At 45.5% G+C, this 22717-nt stretch overlaps 1 protein-coding gene across 1 annotated transcript in view; it reads left to right on the forward strand.

Annotated features, from left to right (window-relative positions):
* DNAH3 (dynein axonemal heavy chain 3) overlaps positions 1-22717 on the forward strand; it is a 143260-nt gene that overhangs the window by 33436 nt on the left and 87107 nt on the right. The window contains exons 20-27 of the mRNA XM_039840277.1: positions 3567-3720; positions 4512-4656; positions 8710-8921; positions 12454-12545; positions 16435-16549; positions 18402-18518; positions 19314-19493; positions 20874-21010. Of these exons, the coding sequence (XP_039696211.1) occupies positions 3567-3720; positions 4512-4656; positions 8710-8921; positions 12454-12545; positions 16435-16549; positions 18402-18518; positions 19314-19493; positions 20874-21010 (1152 nt within the window). The remainder of the gene's footprint in view (positions 1-3566; positions 3721-4511; positions 4657-8709; positions 8922-12453; positions 12546-16434; positions 16550-18401; positions 18519-19313; positions 19494-20873; positions 21011-22717) is intronic.

Below are 22717 nucleotides of genomic sequence, written 5' to 3' on the forward strand. Positions count from 1 at the left end.
TCAGAGTCCCGTCTTGCACGCGCACTTTAGAACATTCCAGTAAGACTATTTAGAGACAGTAAGTGCCGTGGAAGTTAACAGGAGTAAGAGCGGCTCTGGGAGAAGTGGGGACAGCTGTCATTTATGGTGACAGGAGGCGAGTGCTGGGTGTCTCCTTTGGCAGAGGTGACTCGGCCTGATCGTGCTGACTGGTCCCCCAGCTCTCAGCAGCAGAGCCCGGCACAGGGGAGGATCTAGAAAAGGCTGGAGGAAGAGAGCACGTGGCCTTGGGCTCAGCCCTCCTTGGGGACCCCCTAAACCTCCTGCCGCCACCTTGGCATTAACTTGAGCAGCCACCCCCTCTCGAGAAACTTCTCCCTGCCCACATCGCTTTTTGGCTTTGGTGCTAATTATTCTCCATTTGCTGCCCGCCTCCAACCCTGGGTTCCTTCTCCAGGCTCCTCTGCCCCTCCCCCCACCCCTGGGAGCTAGGTCTGGGGCTCTGGCCACAGCTGCATCCCTTCTGGACAACAGTTCTTGCTCCTCCCGGTTTCGGTTCTCATTGTCCCCTCAGCCTGAGGGGTCATAGTGGCTTCCCCTGAGGCCATCTCGGGGTGCCTCACTGTCTCCTGTTTGCTCCTTTGACCCTACCCGCGCCTCACCTCCATAGACAGTCCCTTCATTAAGGTCTCTGAACATCACAGTGAATATTTCTTGTCAAAACTCTGACCAAGCGACCATCTTTAAATCGTCCGCTGCCCTCCCTTAGACTCCAGGGGTTCCATGAGTACAGCTTATTTACTCAGCCCGACTTCCCGAGTGCCTGCCCTTTACTAATGACCGTGCCGTTATATGAAATATGTACACATACGTGTATATGTGTGTATTATGGACATGAAAGTGCTCTGGAAACGATCATGTGCCAAGCAATCATGAGAAATTATAAACAATGATAATAGTAATGTGTTAAGATAATCACTGAGTTGATATAACATCACCCTCTGAGAAGAATTCAAAACTGCTTTTATCAGAGATTTCTCTTTATATGCGGCTAGTGTATTTGGAGCCTCGAAAAAAATCTTAATGATGTGAAAAGGTGCCCAGCAGCACTTAATCGTGTGGGCAGTGGGAAAATCGGCTTTTCTCCCATTTTGTCCCACTCGGTGGTGGGCTTCGCGGTGCTGGAAGCCACCGCCACCTGGAATATCTCGGATGTGAGCTGCTTTTGCCACGGAGTGCCAGGGAAAACTCGGTGACGTCTCGGGGGAAGAAGGGAACATGTCTTAGTGAAGGGGCCCGGGATTGTATTCCAGAGTTCCGATAAAGCACGGTGACTTGAGGCTCACTGTTTGGGTGAATAAATGAATGAGTGAATGAATGGAACTTATTTGGAGCGAAGATAGTCTCTAAAATTAATACCTCTCAGACTCTAAAAGCCACAGCTTATTACAAAACAAAAATAAACAGGAAGCCGAGAAGAGGCAGGCTGTCTCTCCTGGCGCTTACATTCCCTTATCTCTAATTCCGGGGTGGGAAGGAACCAAGGGAGGGAGAGGGTGTCAGGGCCACCTCCCCTCTTCCCTCTGTGTTCTCGTCTTCCTTCCTCTTCTCTGAGGATACAGGGAACAAAAGAGACAGCAGAGATGGAAGCCGAAGTAGATAAACACAAGTTCTAAGAAGAAACCGAACAGGGACCTGAGCCCGTGACTGCATTCAGGGAAGGGCTCGTGTGAGATGGGACTCAAAGGGTGAGGAGCTCCCTCCCCCCGAGAAGATGTGGGATGGGGGACAGAGCTGCTCGGGCACAAAGCTCAGCATGCGGTGGCTCCACGATGGGAAGACCTTGGCCTGAGGAGGACAGTGGCTGTGGAGTGAGGCTGGAGTAGGTCCTTAAGGTCATGGTCATGCCTTTGGATTCCTTTTGAAATGCAATAGAGAGTAATTGAAGGCTTATAATCGGGGGTCAAAACAATCTAATTTTGATGATTTCTTTACTTGAATGAGAATCCAGATAATATCTACAGCATTGCAACTGGTTGTCATGTCTCTTAACTTTCTTCTCATCTGTAGATTTCCTCCTCCATGTTCTTTGTTTTTTTTTTTTCCTTGCAATTTATTTATTAAAGAAACTAGATTATTTGTCCCCAAATCCAGATTTCGCTGGTTGCACCTCTGTGGTGTCATGTAGCATGTTCCTCTATCCTTTGTGTACCCTTGACATTTTTAGTAAGTGATTTAATCTTGCCACTGATCTAATCTTGTTCCTGATCTGCTGTTCTGATGAGTAGCAGAGAAAACTTAAGTTTGTCTGCGGGCAACAGTATAGTATACGAATCCGAAGAGAAAGCGAGAGTCAGCCATAGTAATATCAAGGCAAAAATGGGGGCAAAAACATTAGTGTCCAAAGATGGTCACCGCACAGTGCAACTAGAAATAAAACCCAAATCAAACCACTTGATAATTAACCTTCTCAAATTACTTTTAGGAAAAAGAATATTAAAACTGCTATAACAGGATTAAGTATTCTTAAGATAATAGCCAAATCTATATCTGTTCTCAATGGCAAATCTTCATATTCGTTCCAGGAATATTGACTGATAGTTATATGCCAGACATTCTTCCGAGTGAGGGAGGTACAAAAGGGAATTAAGGAGTTAAATCTGCATTGATACAGTTTACATCCTAGTGAATGATAGTAAACACTCATGTAGTGATTATTAGGGATCAGGCTCGATTCTACGCATTTTGTATATGTTAGCTTTATATACTAAAGTAGGTGCTTGTTATATATCTGAGGCATGCAGATGTTACATGACTTGACCAAGGTCACATAGCTACTAAGTGGCAAAGTAGGGATTTCAACCTAGCCTGTCCAGTTCTAGACTCTGTCCACTTAGCACTGTATTATTTTACCTCATTAGGGAAAGGGAGAAGTAAGTTTGAGACCTGCTTTGTTCATGATATGGACGAAGCAGATAAATCTCTGGACAGGTCTTTCCTGGTCACTAGCTAAAGTAGCTCTTCACTTCTACCCACTAGGCTCTTTTATCTTCTTCAGAGCATTTATCACTATCAGAAATATTTCATCTTTGTCTGTGTGGATTTATCCATCCCTCCTCCTCCCTCCCTCCCTCCTCCATCATCCATCCATTCATCCATCCATCCATCCATCCATCCATCCATCCATCCATCCATGTACATTTATTGTCCAGGTCTCCTCCAACTAAAATACAAACTCTATAAGGGCAGGAAACCTAATAGAGTACTTCACAAATATATCCCTGATGCCTAAAGCAATTCTTGGAATGTATTAAGCACTCAATAATAAATATGTCATGGGTGAATGAATATTATATACGTGCACACATGTATATTTACCTGCACAGTTTAACCACCAAACACAGTTCACAGCAACCATCTCTGGGAGGTAGGATTATAAAGTGTGTGTGTGTGTGTGTGTGTGTGTGTGTCTTATATCAGAAGATCTCTCAAATTGTCCCCAGGTTTGAACATGGGTGCACAGTGCTGTGACTTTGAAAATCACAGATTGGAAAGCCCAAATATGATTGGGTTATCTTCACTTTTAGGTGCTCAGAATTTGAGTCAAAACTTGAAGGCTACAGCAAGGAACTAGAAGGTTTTCGGAAACGTGAAGTAATGACTACAGAAGAAATGAAGAACAACGTTGAAAAGCTGAACGAGCTTTCAAAGAACCTCGATCAGGCGCTGGTGGAATTTGAGGTTTGGGGTCTTGGGATGGGGACTTCTGACACTGTAATGCTCTGCTGGTTCTCGTCCTCGGTTTTGTGTTTTCCTAACATCATCTGTCAGATGGATAGTATCGATTGACTGATTGATTGACTAGTTCTTCCCTTGGTACTTTCAACTGCCTTTTCCACACCCGTGCATTGTACTAGCTTTTCTGGTAGTCACTGAGTACACAGAGAAGAAGTTAGAATAGAATAATTGCTCACACGTATCGAGCATCCATTATATGCTCGACAATGTGCGAAGGGCTTCATACGCGATATGTCACTTGATATAAATCCCAGTTGGGGTAGGTGCTGCTGTTATCTCCATTTATCCTATTTAAAATGAGAGCGCTGAGACTTATAACTTGTCTGAGTGACTAAGTAACTCGTCCTGAAGGTCAACTAGCAAGTTCTTTAACTGTGAAGGTTCTTACCTCTGAGGCAAGTCAGCACAAGAAGGGAACATCATGTTAACAGCTAAAGGACACGTGAAAGTTGTGCAAATGGGGATATGGGTATGTTACAGTGGGAACGAATTGGGCGGAGCAAGTGGCAAATTATCCTAGAGCTTTACCCAACGAGATCTCAGCTGCCACGGCCCCGGGAGGTACGAAGGGACCTCCTCGCTTGAGTCCGTGCCTTATTACCCTCTCTTGCTCTCCAGATAAACACGCATCTCTCTCAGCTTGGTTTTCAAAGTGTTGAGGAATTTGCAGTGTTGGCTCCTAGGCTTCAGGAGAACCACCCACCCAATCAACAGCATCCCCTCTCGCCCTGCAGTTGATCAATAAGGAGGAGGAGCTGCTGGAAAAGGAGAAGAGCACCTTCCCCCTCCTGCAAACGGTGATGACCAACAAAGTGCCTTACGAGCAGCTGTGGGTGACGACGTACGAGTTCAGCACCAAGTCAGAGGAGTGGATGAACGGTAAGGCACGGTCTCACTCCACTGGGGCAGGATGGGGATAGGGTAATGGGTCCGCCGTGGCGAGTTCCGGAAGAAAGTTTGAACTTTGGATTCTGGCTGAACTTTGCACCGTATTCTGATCCTCTGGATTAAGACAGCAACAGTCAAATTTTTTCTGATAGGATAACGATGGAAGGTGGGGAATCGAAGAGCCAGATCTATTGTCAGGGCAGAATAATAGGCAGCCGCCCAGAGACGTGGACTGGGGAGCGACTCAGAGAGTCATGTGGTGAAAGAACAAGGTGGCACTTCCGGTGCTGTGCTGCTTTGAGAAAGGCCAGAGTGCCACAGGCATCCCTAAGCCACTCCTGTCACTCTCGATCCCCTCGATCCTGGAGGCCAGAGAGGGATTGAGGAGGTAGGGGGCAGGGAGGGAGAGGGAAGGACCTGGGGCGATTCTGGAGTATGAGCTCAGGCAATTCGGTGGATATCGCCATCACTGAACATCATTATCCGAGTCTTTGGGTTGTCTTCTTGTTCTTTTGACAGTGTCTTTTAGAGAGCAGAGGTGTTCATTTTAATGAAGCCTAGCTTCTCATTTCTTTCATATATCATGCCTTTAGTGTTGTATCTAAAAAGTGATCACCGAACCCAAGGTCATCTAGATTTTTCTTCTGCGTTATTGCCTATGAGTTTTATGGTTTTGCATTTTATATTTAAGTTCATGACACATTTCGAGTTAATTTTTGTGAAGGGTGTACGGCCTGCATCTAGATTCCCTTTTTTTTTTTTTTTTTTTTTTTTGCATGTGGATATCTAGTTGTCCTAAAACCATTTGTTGAAAATTTGTCGTTTCTCCATTATATCGTCTTTGCTCCTTTGTAAAAGATCAGAAGATCAGTCGGTTATAAATGTGGATCTTCTGGGTTCTCTATCGTGTTCTATTGACCTATTTGTCTATCTTTTTGCTGGTACCACCCTTGATTCTTGTAGCTTTAAGGTAAGTCTTGAAGATACTAGATAACATCAGCCTTGCCATTTTCTCTTGTTTTTCAATATTCTATTGGCTTTTCTGTTTTTTTTTTTAAATATCTCCATATAACCTTTAGAACCAGTTTGTCAGTAAACAATGAATAATAATAACTTGCTGGGATTTTGATTGGGATTGTGTTGAATCTACACTCAAGTGGAGAATAACTGACATCTTTGATGAGATTGAGTGTTCCTATCTATGAAAATGGAATATCTCTCCATTTATTTTCTTCTTTGATTTCTTTCATCATAGTTTTGTAGTTTTCCTTATATAGATACACATATTTTGTTAGACTTATACATATTTCAGTTTTAGAGGTATTAATGTAAACGGAAGTGTGTTTTTAATTTCAAATTTCACTTGTTCATTAATGGTATATGGAAACACAATTGACTTTTATTTATTTGCCTGTGTCCTGCAACCTTGCTGTAATTGTGAATTGGTTCCAGGAAGTTTCTTTTGTTGATTCTTTTAGATTTTTCTATATAGATGATTATATCAGCTGCAAACAGTTTTATGTCTTCTTTCCCAGTCTGCAAACCTTGTATTTCTTATTCTAGCCTTATTGCATTAGCTTGAACTTCCACAGAACAGTGTTTAAAAGGAGAGGTGAGAGGGGACATTGTTTTGTTCCTAATCTTAGCAGGAAAGGGTCTAGTTTCTTACCATTAAGAATGATGTTAGCTATAGGTTTCTGTAGATGTTCTTTATCAAGTTGAGGAAGTTCCCCTCTATTCCTTGTTTGCTGAGAATTCTTATCATGAGTGGGCATTTGTCAGATACTTTTCCTGAATCTGTTGATATGACCATGCGATTTTTCTTCTTTTACCTGTTGATGTGATGGATTACATTAATTGATTTTCAAATGTTGAAACAGCTTTACATACCGGAAATAAATCCCAATTGGTTTTGGTGTATAATTTTTAATATAGATTACCGAGTTCGATTCGCTAATATTTCATTGAGGATTTTGCACCTATAGTCATGAGGGATATTGCTCTCTAGTTTTCTCTTATTGTAATGTCTTTGGTTTTGGTATTAGGGTAGTGCTGGCCCTGTAGAATGAGTTAGGAAGTACTCCCTCTGCTTCTATCTTCTGGAAGGGTTTATAGAGAGCTGGTATCATTTCTTCCTTAAATTCACCAGTGAACACATCTGGGCCCGGTGTTTTCTGTTTTGGAAAATTATTATTATTTTTTTTTATTTCTCACATAGAGGCCTATTTGGATTATCTATTTCTTCTTGTGTGAGTTTCTGTAGATTGTATCTTTCAAGGAATTGGCCCATTTTATCTAGGTTATCAAAGTGTGGTCATAGAGTTTTTCAAAGTATTCCTCTATTATTCTTTCAATGTCCGTGAGATGTGCACTGATGTCCCCTCTTTCATTCCTGATATCAGTAATATGTGTCTTTTCTTTTTTCTTGTTTAGGTTGACTAGAGGTTTATTCATTTTGTTGATCTTTTCAAAGAACATGCTCTTTGTTTCATTACTTTTTCTGCTTACTTTGGATTTAATTTGCTCTTCTTTTACTAGTTTCTTAAAGTGGAAGCATAGATTATTGATTTTAGAATATATATTCAGTGCTATAAATCTCCCTCTACACGTTTATTTTGCTATATCCCACAACTTTTGATGTTATATTATCATTTTTCTTTAGCTCAAAGTACTTTTTTTATTTCCCTTGAGATTTCTTCTTTGACCCATGTGTTATTTAGAAGTATATTGTTTAATTTCCAGGTATTTTGTTATTTTTGTATTATATCTTTTTGTTACTGAATTTTTATAAAAGTGAAAATCCTTGCCTATTCCTGATCTTAGGGAAAAATATTTCATTTTTTTTACCATTAATATAATGGTTTTTCTTGGTTTTGATTTGTATTTTAAAACCACTTTATTGCAGTATGATTGACATGTAAAACGCTGTACATATTTAGTGTGTATGAAAGTCTAATGTTATTGTAGGTTTTTCATAGGTGCCCTTCATCAGACTGAGGAAGCTCTCCTCTATTTCTAGTTTGTTAAGAGGTTTTTTATCATAAATGATATTGAATTTTGTCAAATGCTTTTTCTGCATCAGTTGACATTATCATGTGATTTTCTTTGTTTAGACTTAATATGGTTGTTTGATTTCCAAATATTAAAAACCAGCCTTGCATTCCCACAATAAACATACTTGGACATGGTGTATTATTCTTTTCACACATTTCACAGAAGTCACGCACATTTCTTCTTCTTTAAAAAATTTTGAATTTTTGCTTGCTAAACAAAAACGTTGGGTTGATGAAGCATGTTACTAATTAATGAAGCTATATTAAGTCTCAGCCACTCTGACAGAAAAAATGTTCTTGAGTAAACATCATGATGCAGAAATTAATCAGTCAACATCATGATGCTAATCTGAAATATCGAAGGGAAAGGAAGGAGCAGCACGAAAGATTTTACTGAATGTGAAACCCCAATGCTAAAGGATCCCCATAAAAGAAAAGGAGAAGGACATTAATATTTTGGAGCACTTTTTTTAAATGAGGTGTCATTCTTTGTTTTTAAAATAATCTCTTTTTAAATAATTGCGAGCTTACAGAAAAGTTGTCAGAACTGCACAGAGAACTCTCGTATCTCCATCGCTCACGTTCCCCAGGTGCTGATTTCACAGCATCTCTGGAGCACCTTTTAACATTTCTATAACAGCATCCACAACCCACAGTAACGATCGATGTCCCTATCTGCATGGCAGTGTATGCTGGGCATTACGTTAGCCACTGCACTTACCTCGCTGTATGTTCACGGCCACTCTCCAAGGCCTCCATTAGTACCCTTGCATCACAGGCGATGCTGTTGAGGCTTTGAAAAGTTCCGTAAGCATGCCCAGGCTTTCACTAGCTACGTAGAAGTGGCAGATCCAGACCCAACTGCAAAGCCCATGCTTGTTCCAATATCCATACCACGGGCCCACTTCTAAGCACTAGGCATTAAAGATACTCGTCACTGACATTTCCTTGGTGGTCCGACCTTTCCCTCACCCCATCTCTTCCATTCCAGGGCCCCTCTTTCTACTGAACGCCGAGGAAATCGCAGAGGAAGTCGGGAACATGTGGAGGACGATCTATAAACTGACCAAGACCTTAGCCGATGTGCCGGCGCCCCGGCGCCTGGCGGAGAACGTGAAAGTCAAGATCGACAAGTTCAAGCAGCACCTCCCCATCCTCACCATCTCCTGCAACCCGGGAATGAAAGACCGGCACTGGCAACAGGTCCCTGTCACCGTCCTGCGTCCCGGCAGCCCTCTGGGAGGCGGGAACCGTTGCTGGCTCAAGCTTTTCTGTTTGCGGCCCAGGCGGGGCGTAGGGAGGGTGCCAGCCTCTTGGAGGCCTGGAGTGGCTGGGGGAAGGGATGAGCAGCCACCTCTGCACGTGAGCAGGTCGACCCTTCTCTTTAGGGACCCCCGTTGCGTGTGGTTGAGTACCGTTCCAGCCTGTGACCACAGAGGCTCTCTCAGTCTGCCCTGGGTCTTAAAGGGTGATGATGGTGTTGACTTGCTGTGCTCCTGGACCTAGGCTGTGCTGGACAAAAAGTCACACCTTCCCCCGGGGGCCCCTGACAACGCAGATGACTCCCTCTTGGGCTCCCTGAGGTGTGGAACTTCATCGTCTGGCAGGCTATGTGCAGAAATAGTTGTGCATTCTTCTTTCAGCCATTTGAGTCTATAAATGAGGATAATAAATATCCTCCCTAAAAATAGTTGGGATTTTTATAAAGCAACCAAGTGTGAGGGTGATAAGCATGGTGCGAACACTGGGCAGAAAAAGGAAAACTTCAGTGTGTCTCTATAATAATTATCACATTCGGGGGCCAGCGATGGCCTTGAAACGGCCTCGACCAGGGCATTGCTCCGTGCGCAGGGGATGTGAGCATCCACAGGCAGACTTGGCCTGGAGTTCTCTCTCAGAACCATGCACAGGACCGAGGACGTCGTCTCTGGAAGGGCCCGATCTCAGAGCCCACCTGTGACCTTGCGGAGAGAGCGAGCCGAGTGTGGTGGCAGGGAGCACTCTGGCCCCCCTGAGGAGACAGAGGTCTCAATTGTGAGACATTCAGGAAATTCCATACAGGGGAGCTGCTTAGGGTTTCCCAGAAGGCTTTGAAATGCGAGATTATGTCAGCGGAGGAGTGGTCGCCTGAGTAGACCTTGGTCTTGAGCTGCCCTAGCGGAGGGGCCTGCACAGGGCGCTGCCCGCTCGGTGCTGGTGGGCGCCTCCCCCATGGGCCTGGCCTGGCTGGAGCTTTGACCAGTTAGAGAGCTGGGGAGGTTGGGTGGTGCCAGGTCTGTCCAGGAGATGGCACTATAGGAAGTGCCCTCATCAGTGGCATTTAAATGGCACTCTAGGAGGCCTTGAAAAGCCATCCCCTCCACCTGGCGCTTCCCCTGTGATTCTCACATGTGGGCACTTGTAAAATCCCAGCCGTTTCTACACTGTCATAATCCTCATTTATAGACTCCCGAGATGGACAGGCTGGGAAAAACACGTTCCTTGGAATTAAAATATCACAACAATGATGGCTGAGACATGTTAAGTACCAGTTACGTACCGACTATGTGCATACTTTATGTGGATTCTCTCATTTCATCCTCCCAGCAAGCCTTTGAAGTAGGGACAATTATTATCTCTGTTTCACAGACAGGAAAACTGTCTTAGATTAAGTTGTCACGGGGCAAGTAATAAGGAAGGAGGGAACGGAATCTAGGTCTCGAAAAGGGAGCAAGAAGCAGCAGAGGCGAGGGAGTGGGTGGTAGGGGGCAGTCAGCCTCAGGCGAGAGTGGGGTGCAGCCTGGGAAAGCAGCTCCAGGGTAATGAGCCCCTCAGCAGGAAGCTCAATGGGCTACATAGTTAAAGGCGGCTTGAAAAAGACAAAGGCCGCCAGATGCACTCGAGGCTGCCCCCGCTCAGAGCCCCTTCCTGCCTGCATTGTCGATCACACTACAGAACCCCCTGTGCCAGCCCCGGTCGAGGAAGCCCTTCTCTGTCCTGATGCCTCACTCAGGAGATCCATTTGCACAGATTCCGGTTCTGGCACTGGGCTTTGCAGGCTGCACCACCTGTAGTGGGTACAGACTTCACTGCTCCCAGCGAAGGAGGTGCTGCTGTGGTTTAAAATAAGGTGGAAACAAGGTGACATTTGACTTTAGGAAGAAACTGCACAGATGAGGAACAAAGCCGGCCCTCTCCGACAGTGCTGCCCAACTGAAATATAACATGAGCATCTATGTGATTTCAAGGTGTATGGTAGCCGCATTTTGAAAAGTATAAACAGGTGAAATAGGTTTTATGAATAAGTGTTATTTAACCAAGCACATCCAAAATATTATCATTTCAACAGGCAGTCAGTATAAAAATGCTAACGTGATAGCTCACGTTTCTTTAAGTCTTTGAAGCGTGGTGTACTTTGACACTTACGACACCCTTCAGAGCTGGCACAAATCACTTCTCAAGTTCTCAGCTCCACAAGGGGCCAGTGGCTCTGTATTGGACAGCACAGTTCTAGGCTCTTCGAATTGGAAGCACAGATGCTTTGTTAATCTCTATAATTACAAAAGCAGTTTGCGTAATGGAACTACCAATCTGAGTCTTTTTTATGGGCCAAAGACTATGTCATTTAGTCCTAGAGGTGGTCAGTGTGTTGTTCTAAGTTGCAGTTTTAGGTGTTTAAGAGAATGAGAGCCAAAGGCTTGCAGAAGCAGATGTGCAGTCTGCTCGGCACAGCTCCAACACATGCTGCTTTGGGCACAACGGTGTGAGTTGTACTTTCTAGTGAGTTGTACTTTCTAAAGTTTCGCAGTGGATACTTTGCACAGCCACGGGGAAGGTCTGTGAGAGCTGCTGGATGAGAGCTTCGCAGTCAGAATTAGATCCAAGTCCCCGCGTGGCCATTTATTAGCTGGATGGTCTTGGACAAGATACTTGATTTCTTTGTCTTAGCTTCCTTATTTGCAAAACGGTAGTAAAGATACATTAGAGCCTTGTCATCTTGTCGGGAGAATGAAATAAGCATCTACGGCTCTTAAAACAGTGCCTGCGACATAGTGAGCCCTCGGTAAATGCTTTTCTCAGTCCTATTACCTCGGAGCTCCTCCAGGTGTCCTCAGAACCCAGGCTGGAAGCCGTTTGGATTCGCTGGCTCACTCAGGCTTCCGCTCCATAAATATTTACGGATGCCTGCTAAATGCAGGCCCCAGGAACAGAACAGAACACGACTCCCATGTCTCAACATTCAGGGGGGAGCCCTCCCTCCTTTCCAGCGCCCTCGGATCACAGAATTGGGGGTCTGCCTGTCATATGTACTCACCACTTCCTCCGCTTAATCCAGCAAACACTGCAGCTTCTGTCACGGGCCAGGCTTTGCACTAGGCCTCGGAGCCATAAAAAACAAACCAGACACAGTCCCAGCCACAAAGATATAAATTTGCATTGTGCCAAGTGCTGGTAGGATACCAGCCCCCAGTAACCGAGATAGCATGCCCTATGGGCCCTGGGCTGCTCCCCAGTCCTGAGACCTGCTTCCACAGCTGCTAACTACAGGCAGCTATTTAAATTTAAATTAAGTGATGTTAAATAAAATGGAAAAATCAGTCTCTTGGGAGGCACTCGCCAGGGTTTCCAGGGCTAACGGCTGACCGCCCGGGGGCTCCAGGAAGGAGCGGTCAGACATAGACCTCTCCATCATGGAAAGTCCAGTGGGCAGCACTCCCTTGAACTGTAAACACTTATTTTCTTCTTTTCTTTGCAGATCAGTGAGCTCGTTGGCTGTGAAATAAAGCCCACGGAAACGACATGTCTCGCAAATATGCTGGAATTCGGGTTCAACAAATTCGTTGACAAGTAAGGCTCCTCCCTTCCTTCAGGAGTTTTTCTGTCAAAGTAGCTGTAAGTCCCCACTACGATATGACTGGTCCCGTAGTGGACTGTTTTTTGTCCCTCTGGTTTAGTGTGATGACCTAAGACTTTTTAGTAATACCTCCTTTTCTGGGGACTCGCTTACTGGTAAAGCTTTCCTTTCTAGCTGCAGAGTTGATAACAGATTATCACTAGAAAATTGAGTCAGAAATTTTCGTTCAAAGGGAAATTGTTTTTTTAAAAGTTCTTTGAACCAGAGCTCCATGCCCAGCCCTCAGTGACTTCAGGCAAAACAATTGAACTTTCCTGGGCCTCAGTTTCTTGTTCTTTAAACAAACAAACAAAAACAAAAAACCATGAAAAAGAGGGCTCTCCCAGCTCTAAAACTCCCTGAAATGTGATCAAAGGAGCGATCTCTTCGCTTGCTGCCCGCCCTTCTCCAAATGCCCCTGGAGATGGTGAGTGAGAATTTGTACTATTTGAATTGTTGTTTGTATTTCTACACTTCCTTCAGGGATATGGTTGGGCAGATGCTGTGCTGCCTGGACCGGGGACCCCTGGGCAGCAGAGTTCAGGTCTAACTTGCACAAAGGGGAGAGGGTGTTCCTCAGGGGGCAGCCTCAGACCAGCAGCATCGACATCACCTGGGAACTTACTAGAAATGTGTGTTCTCAGGCCCCAATCCCAAGCTACTGAATCAGAGATTCTGGGGGTGCGACTTGCAATCTGTCTTTTAGCCAGTCCTCCAAGTCAGCTGTGGCATTGCTGCTGAGCCCTTGAAATGCAGCGATTCTGAACTAGATACAGGCTGGGTTTCAAAGACATTAAGGAAAAAAAAAAGGCTAAATGTCTAATAAATTCTAATATTGATTCTGTGTTGACAGACAATATTAGATATATTGAGTTAAAGAAAATAAGTTATTAAAAGCAATCTTACCTGTTTCGTTTCACCCTTTTTCAAGGTAGCGGTTGGAAACTTTAAATGACTTACGTGGGTCCTGTTAGGTTTCTGATGGGCGGGGCTGCTCCCCAGATTCCGATGCATGCCGGAGTCTGGGAACCCCTCCCCCACACGTGGCAGACAGGTCTAATCCAGAGTGCTTCCAGGCCCCCAAAATCTCTCTGCCACCTGAATGCTCCAGTGTTCCCTGTTGACGTGAGAACGTCCAAACCCAGAGAACTTCGAGTCAAACAGAGAACATGCCTAGAAGCTAGATCTCACCAGCCTGAGAAAAATGCTCCCCAGAGTGACAGTTTGCAGCTTCTTTTCTGCATTTGGAATTAAGGAGGGAACATAAGGAAGGTGACTGGAAGGTAGGAGAAAGCAGGGCAGGGATGGGACTACTGGATAGTTAACAAAATTATATGCCCCTTTTAAAAATTTTATTTATTTATTTATTTATTTTTCTTATGGCGACATTGGTTAGTGAAATTTAGTAAGTTTCGAGTGAGTGTGATTTCCCTCGAGGGTTTTGAAAAGAGTCATGTCAGAGGTGCCTTAATCTAGATGCACAGAAAGCATGGCCAGGGCCCGCTCACAGCCAAGATGAACCTTCCATGGAGAAGTTACAGGCCGAGGCCGTGACTACCCACCGTGGCCTGCCCAGCTAGGAATTTATGATCAGGTTACCCTGTGAGGTGACTTTCAGCCCCTGGACTTGCCAGATTTATTACAGAGCCCCTTTTCCAACCACACCCCTAATGCCACCATTACTGTCTTTTAAGGGGCAGGCCTAGAGACACTTGCATCTCTACTGAGTCTAGGTTATTTTATTAAAGGGCCTCATTTCCCCCCAAATAAGATGTTCCCAAGAGATACCAGCTGTCAAACATTTATGCCTCACCAAGTGCTTATACGAATTAGCCAACTTACCCATCATGAGAACCTAATGTCCAGAAGCGGCGGTGCCTCGGCCGAGCTGTTTACCTCCGTGTGCCTCAGTCTCCTCTGTCTGCAGAATGGGAAGGAGAACAGCGGCTAGGAGTTAGAGTTGCTAGGAGGATTATGAGATAAGCCCAGTAACCTGAACCGATTTAGCCTCTTCTCAAGCACTACGCCTTAGTGAGGTGTGATGGTCATGGTCCCTTCCCGCCCCCTGCCCATCAGCTACTCGATGCCTCTTTAGCACATTGGCTAAGGTCAGACTTCGACAGACCTTGTGGCCTCCCAAGCTGAGTAATTCCTGCCCTGTGCAGTTATTTGCATAATTATAAGTCACAAGGCGTGTTACCAGCATTTTCTCTTATTTAATTACACCAGCAACCCCTGATATGGGCACATGGGGACCTAAAGACTGTCGGGGGACCTGGTCACGGCCACACAGCCAGCCTCCGCATCACACTCACCTGGGTTGGCCCTGCCTTTATTAACTGTTCCTTGTTTGCACTCTTATTTTGGTCCTCTCCTAAGAAGGCCATGTTCAGGATGATGGTCATGCTGCTGAGATTCTGTCAGTCATTCTTTGGCATTATCTCTGCTTATCTACCTCCCTACAGGAGGCTACGTGAGTGTTGTCAGCTCTGTTCAGCTGGCCCTAATTACTCAAACCATGAAACGATTGCGGTGCCCCTTCCGACAGAGGGAGGGGAGCAGGCACCTAGTGGGGGTGGAGTGGGAGGGCAGAGACACCAGATTAGGCATCAGAGGGTTCGGTGTCTGGACCGGTTCCGGTTCCGGCACTCCCCAGCTGCGTGGGAGGCTCTGGACTCTTCACTTACCTCCTCTGGGCTTCAGCTTGCTGACCTGTAAGTAACGACCAGATGGTCTCCTCTGCAGTCAAGGATGCAGCGGAAGAGAATCACCCCTCCTCCTCCTCCTAGGAACTTCACTTCTCAGTTCTCTGGCCACGCGAAGGTTTAGAACCAGATCTCCACATGGAAACAAGAAAGGAAGCGATCGGTCTTCCCCTTCTCTCCCTCCCTCCTCCTTTCTGTGGAACAGAGGGTCTATAGACGGGTGATGGGTGAACCCACCAGCTCAGGAAAACAGGTGTTTTTCTTTAAAAGGTAGGGACAGGAAGTGGAGCAAAAGCCATCACATAAATTAACAGAAGTTCTCAGATCTGAGTAAGAAGTCAGAATAATAATTCTGGAGAAAATAAGGAGTAAACAAAAACAGGAAAAGGAAGTCTTGTGGTTCTCAGCTGAGGACCATTTTCCAACCCCATTTGCAGACATTTTTGATTGCCGTGACTAGCAAGGAGAGGGGATGCAGGAGTCTGCTACTGGCATCTCATGAATGGAGGCCAGGGATGCCACTAAACATCCTGCAATGCCCGGGCGGGCCCCCACGGCATGGAATGGCCCACCCTCTATTAATTTGCTGGGGCTGCTGTAACAAACACTGCAGGCTGGGTGGCTTAAACAACAGAAATTTGTTTTCTCACAATTCTGGAGTCTTGAAGTCCAAGATCAACATGTTGGCTAGGTTGGTTTCTTCTGAGGCCCCTCTCTTTCGCTTATAAACAGCTGTCTTCTCCCCGCGTCCCCACGTGGTCATTCCTCTGTGTGTGTGTGTGTCCCAACCTCCTCTTTTTACAAGGACACCAGTCAGATTGGATTAGGACCCACCCTAGTGACCTCGTTTGAACTTAAGTGCCTCTTTAAAGACCCAGTCTACAAATAGGGTGCCCTAATAGTCTGGGTTAGGACTAAAACACATGATTTTGGAGAGACACAATTCGGCCCATAACACAGCCCCTAAAGTCACCAGTGCTGAAGGTAAGGCACCCTGCAAAAGACTGGCGTCTTAGAGTAGGAGAGTAAACATTTTAGTAAAACGAAGGGCTTCTGCATTTCTCTTAATTTTACTAACGCGTTTTCTGACGCGTTTTCACTGCCGCCTCCCGGGGCTGTCACTGCGTTCTCTTTTTAGACTGGAGCCCATTGGAGCCGCCGCTAGTAAGGAATACTCCCTGGAGAGAAACTTGGAGAAAATGAAGTTAGAATGGGTCAACATGATGTTCACCTTCGTCAAGTACAGGGACACCGTAAGTCTCAGCCGGGTGGCTCGGCCTCCTGAGAGCGGCCCGTTTATTCTGTAGCAGATTACAGAGGGGACTCGTTCAGAACCGCAGCAGAGCTCGCAGAGGAAGGGTCCCCAGCGCTGTCTTTTCCATTCATCTTTCCTGAGATAATAACGGACGTAGAGCATCGTGTTAATTCGCGGCGTGGCGACGTGTGGATTTGACACGTTTACCTGTTGCCGTGTGATTGCCACCGTAGCAGCGTTAGCTGAATCGAGTCACGTCATTGTCATTTCTTTTTTGTGGTGGGAACCATTCAGATCTAGTCTCTTAGCAACTCCGGAGTTTTGAGTACGGTCTGGCAGTCTCTCATCGCTCTGCTGTGCTCAAGACTGTTTCCTGCCCGTGCCTCCCTGTGCCAGCCCTCCCTCCCCTGGGCACCACTGGAGGCGTGCATTTTCAAATGAGAAATGCCTTTTCATTCGGAAAACAAGCTTTCTAGAGCAAAGGAGCTGAGCAAGCCTCCTGAATTAGCATCTCCCAGGGAGGGCTCCCCAGGTCCTTTCGAAGCTTCTCAGAAAAAAAAAAAAGTCCCAATTCATTCTTTCTTACTCCTCCACTCCCAGAATGCCTGGGCATCTGCATTTGTAAGGCATCCCAGGTGTTTCTAATGTGCAATGCACCTGAGAACTAAAACGCTAAAGGCGCCCCCATATCGCCCTCCCACGGGGTGCATGTTATCTTTTTGTGACTTCTCTCCCTCTCCAGTTTCGATAGTGCGATGCATTGATTTCACTTGAATGGGAACTGTAGATGAGCCAGTGGGAGCGGAGAGAACTAGGGGCCTCCCCCAGCAGGTGCCAGACCTTGCTGCTCCCAGCAGATGGGCGTTGCGTGACCTGATTAGTTAGATACTCCTAGAGGTTGTTGGGCTGAGAAGGGAAGGCAGGGGACCTGAGAAAGCTCAGTCACACCTGGCAAGACTTCAGTTTTTGACTGATGCGGCGATAGACAAGGATCACCAGCAAGAGAATCAAGGTACCACTTTATTAAGAGCTAGACCTCTCCCCCCGACACACTCACACTCAGAGCTACTGGGAAAAGGTAGATGAGAGAAAACATTCTATCCTAAACTTAACTGACCAGATCAGATATAGGGGTGAAGAAAGTAAAAACGGTAAGAAAGACCAAACCTGCCCTCGTCAGCCTCCTTGCCACAATGGCCTAGGAGGACAAGTGCCATGCACAGGGGCTGACCTTTAACTCACAGAAACCTCAACGATGAGTAAAATATGGCCCAGTAAGTGTATAGGCTGAGGTTCCCAAACTTTCTTGATTCATGGTGCCTTTCCTGTCCTAAGTACTTTTTCATGCTTCCCCTCCCTAGACCAAAAGAAATACCTGACAGCTTTTTTTATGAAGTGATGAGGTTCAAACAATAAGTCTTTATGTCTTATTGCCTTACGTTTGTATTTTATTTTTGAATAACCGCAGTTATTTGCTGTGAGTATGCTGCAGTGCCCTAGGGTACCTCGGCATACAATTTGGGGACCACCAATCCAGGCCCGACCAGTCAGGCGAGCAGCTGGTCCTGCCTGAGGGACAGCAGGAGAGCCAGTGGCCGAGAAGGCCAGAGTGTTCCTCCCCCACAGATACTAGCTGCAGGTCTGGACTTAGGCCATATTTGATTTCTGCAAAGGGACTGGAAAACGTGTCATTTGGAACATTTTCAAGGAAGAAAATAGAAATTCCATCCCCTGTAAGACATAGATTCCTGTCCGATTGGGGTGGGGATGCGAGCCGTGAGGCCTTTGGGGACCAGCACGAAAAGTGGGGGTCTCATGATCCTGACAGGGCGGGGCGTGTTTATTTGTAGGATACGAGCATCTTGTGCACAGTTGATGACATTCAGCTGCTACTCGATGATCACGTGATAAAGACCCAGACCATGTGTGGCTCCCCATTCATCAAACCGATAGAAGCAGAGTGCCGGGTAAGAGGAAGTGAGGTCGAGGGCATGGTGATCTCCAGTTAGCTCTGGGTTTCCAGAGGAGGGAGTAGGTTTTTAAATTCATGTAACAAACAATCTCCTTTTCTCCTGATTGGAAAAATAAATAAATAAATAACACAAGACCGAAAGCAAATAACCATCCCAGTAAGTATATGGAATGCTGAGCCTTTACAGCAGTCTGCCAAAAGTGAATACGAGACGATTTGGATGTACCACATAAAATACATTTGGAATGTACATGAATATCATCTGGGCTAGAATAAGCCAGAGTCCAAACTACTTGAGGGTAGGGTCTTGGCTTCTGTTGGTCGCTGTTTGTAGAAGTGGCATAGGCTAAGGACGCAGATTGTGAAGCCAGACTGCCTGGGTTCAAAGTCTAGCTCTGCCCGTTATTCCTTAACTGTGGGCAAGCTATTTAAACAGTTATGTCTCAGTTTCCACATTCGTAAAGTGTGACGTGTAATAGTATCTCCATTATAAGTCTATTGGATTGAATTGGTTTCACGCACGTAAAGCCCTCAGCCTATCACTTGTCACAGTAGTATTAGTATTATTGTCATTATTCCATCAGAATGTAAGGTCCAAGAGGGCAGGGACTCGTTTGTTTCATTCATCGCTGTATCCACATTGCCTAGAACGGGGACCAGAACATAGGGGGCGCTCACTAGGGATGTGTTAAACGAGGGAAAGAGTGAATAAACGAATGAGTCCGTCCGCTTGCGCCTGCGATGCAGAGTGGCAGGTTAGTGATTCAGAGACAAAATGCTCACTTCGCAGAAGTGGGAAGAAAAGCTGATCCGCATGCAGGAAATTTTGGACGCCTGGCTGAAATGCCAAGCCACCTGGCTGTACCTGGAACCCATCTTCAGTTCAGAGGACATCATAGCACAGATGCCAGAAGAGGGCAGGAAGTTCGCCCTCGTCGATGCGTCCTGGAAATCGCTCATGTCCCAGGCGGTGAGTTTCACCCCCAGCCCATCTCACCTGCAGGGCCCTGGGCGCCAGGCAGATGTTCCTTGTTGCGCATCGCAACTGTGTACCTTGAAACTTGTAAGTAAACTAGGTTTTTGCAAACTCGATAGTTATATGGTTTCTTCTAATCTCAAAACTTACTATTGGAAATTCCAAACACGGAATATGTAATATAGAAAGAGGGGGCTTTGGAAACCCCAACTCCCTGGAAGTAACTGCTAGCAGTTTGTGGAATAATTTAGTTCTTATTCCTAATGAGGTAGAAGACTGTTAATGCAGGGTAACGCCATAAAGCTTTCAGATTGAGAGTCTTTTTAGAATGCGAATGATCATCCATACTCAGTTACTCAGTTATTGAACAAAAGCTCATTCAGTACCGACGATGACCCGAACGAACATTGTACTAGAAGTCAGAAAATATTTAAAGATGACTAGAATATGATTTCTGCCTTCACAGAATTCACTGTCTTGTGAGGACCAGCTTAGATACAGAAGAGTTATTATAGTAGAAATATTATATACAAAAAGCTTTCAGAACACAGGAGAATGATTGTTGCCTGGGAGTGTCAAGGAAGGCCTCCAAAGGGGGTGACATTGAAACCAGGCCTCGAAGGACGAGTTCACTGGGTGTACAAGACATCCAGGTGCATCTATTAAGACATGATACCTTTTTACTTTTCAAAGTCAAGCATGCTTAGATTGGGACACATTTATAAATAATTACTCTCAAGAGAACTTATCTCCCCTGGTCATTTGCAGGAATTAGATAAGTGGGAAATTATATTGCCCAGTTTTCATGATATCCCACTTCTTCCAACTCTATATTCGTTAAGAGTTTTGGTTGCAAGTGACAGAAACCCATTCAAAGGAGCTCAAACGAAAAGACCAAATGGGTGTCTCAGGGAACCGAAGGGCAGAATGTGCGTGAAGGCTGGCTCTAGGACCCAGAAATCTCTCGGGCACTCCCAGGCTGTTCTCCCCACACCTGCTTCCCTCTCTGTCTGGAGACTGGCTTGCTCTGCCACCCGGACACATAATGGAAGCCGATCGTCACACGGCAGCAAAGCCCCCTCCTTCAAGGCCAGCCCGGACTGGTATAGAGTATCTTGGTCTGAATTCCAAAGTCCCAGAAGTCGGTTGCAGGGGCCTCACCCTGTCCCAGTCAACCATAGCAGGGGGACAGGGTCACGATATAGGAGCATTCACCCTCATGGGACTGGGAGTGGGGTTGGGAGATACACCTGGGCATGGCATCGCTGGTCATGGGGCTGGTCACACACTCATACGATGACCAGTCTCGGAATCTAGGAACCCCTCGGAATCTGGGAACCCGTGACGAGTCTCACCTTTGTTGATGGCACCCAGGTGAAAGATGCCAGAGTCTTGATGGCAGCAGACCAGCCACGGATGGCTGAGAAGCTTCAGGAAGCCAACATTCTGCTGGAGGACATCCAGAGGGGGTTGAACGATTACTTGGAAAAGAAGAGACTGTTTTTCCCCAGGTATTTAGTACCGTCTTTTTGTTTGGAGTTGTCCTCTTTTCCCCATCCAGGTAGTCTTTGCCTACTGAGCATTGGCTTCTACTGACCTATTTATTCTCCATTCTGTCCTGGGTTTCCATTTCCTGAGAGACAGCTCTCAGGGGCAAGGCGTGTGTTCCACAGTTATTATTTAGCGTGAGCTTGAGTGGACAGCGGTGGAGACCAGACCCACACTTTGGCCAAGCCAGCATGGTCAAACACCCAGGCAGAGCGGACAGCAGTCGTAATCGAGAGCTTGGGCTTCGGAGCTAAACACACCTCGGCTACAGTCCCAGCTCTTCCATTTATTGATCTCGCGACCTTCGGCAAAGCTATCCAAGTCTTGAGTTCTCCGCTGTAGAACAGAGATAGAATAACGTCCCTTACCTGGTATATTTACTGTCCAGATCAAATGAGATCGTGCATGCAAAGCGTTTAAACACCTAGACTCTGTGCTTAAGAAATGTCGGCTCAGGGTTTTGTCATCGCATTTTGTAGTTTCTGGTAGGTACGTTTATACATATTGGACTCTTTTTTTTTTTTTTTTCACGAGAACCAATGCTCTTCTGCATAAAAGTCAAGGCAGAGGGCTAGTTCCAGAAAGGAAGACCCTCACTCCTGATACCCTGTCCACATCTAGTGACGGTGCACGGTCACGCCATGTCATTTGGTTTTAGTTAGGATGTAGATTTGTTCCCAATTTGCCTTTAAGAAAAGAACGTTTTAGTGTTCCCTTACGTGGAGACACAGGTGGTTCTCTGCTTTACACACGCACACACACACACACATACACACACACACACACACACACACACACACACACACGTTGTTGTTTGGGATTCAGAAATGTCCTCGCTATATATTTAGTGCAGCATTGTCCAATAGAGCTTTCAATAGCCATCAGCCACCATGGCCGCCTAGTGCTTTAAATGTAGCTAGTGTGACTGAGAAAGGCAATTTTTAATTTATTTAGTATAAACTTTTTAATATAAATAGCCACAGGTGGCCAGCTAATGGCTTCGGTGTTGGACAACACAGATATAGGACAAAATGAGGACGGAGCCTTGATTTGGAAGCACGAAACTTGGGAAGAGGAAAATTCTGAGATTTGGGCTTCTAGTTCTGTGCCCACAACTGTTATTCCTAATAAAAATATGAATAACAGCCAGCACCGACGCGGCGTTTACCGCATGCCAGGACTCTGCTTACGTGCTTTACATGCCTTAACTTATTTAACCCTTACAGTGATCCTGTGAGGTTGGGAGCATTGTTTTCATCTCTATTTTACAAATGAGGAAAGTATAACTTGCCAAAAAGCACAAAACTGGTAAGTGGATAGCTAGAATTCAGATCTAGGTGGTTCGGAAAGGATCAGTTATTTAACCTCTCTGAGCCTCATTTTCCCCCTAAGTTACACACACACACACACACACACACACACACACACACACACACAGAAATATCTCGATATTTCTTATGCTTTTTATTTTTTTTATTTATTTTTTATTTTTCAGTTACAGTTGACATCCAACATTATTTTTATTAGTTTCAGGTATAGAGCACAGTAGTCAGTCATCCATATAATTTATGAAGTGATCCCCCAATAAGTCTAGTACCCCTCTGGTACCAAACAGAGTTGTTACAATATTATCGACTATATTCCTTATGTTGTACTTTACATCCCTGTGA

The sequence above is a fragment of the Pteropus medius genome, unplaced genomic scaffold, assembly GCF_902729225.1.
Source record: "Pteropus medius unplaced genomic scaffold, Ma_sr-lr_union100, whole genome shotgun sequence".
NCBI lineage: Eukaryota > Metazoa > Chordata > Mammalia > Chiroptera > Pteropodidae > Pteropus > Pteropus medius.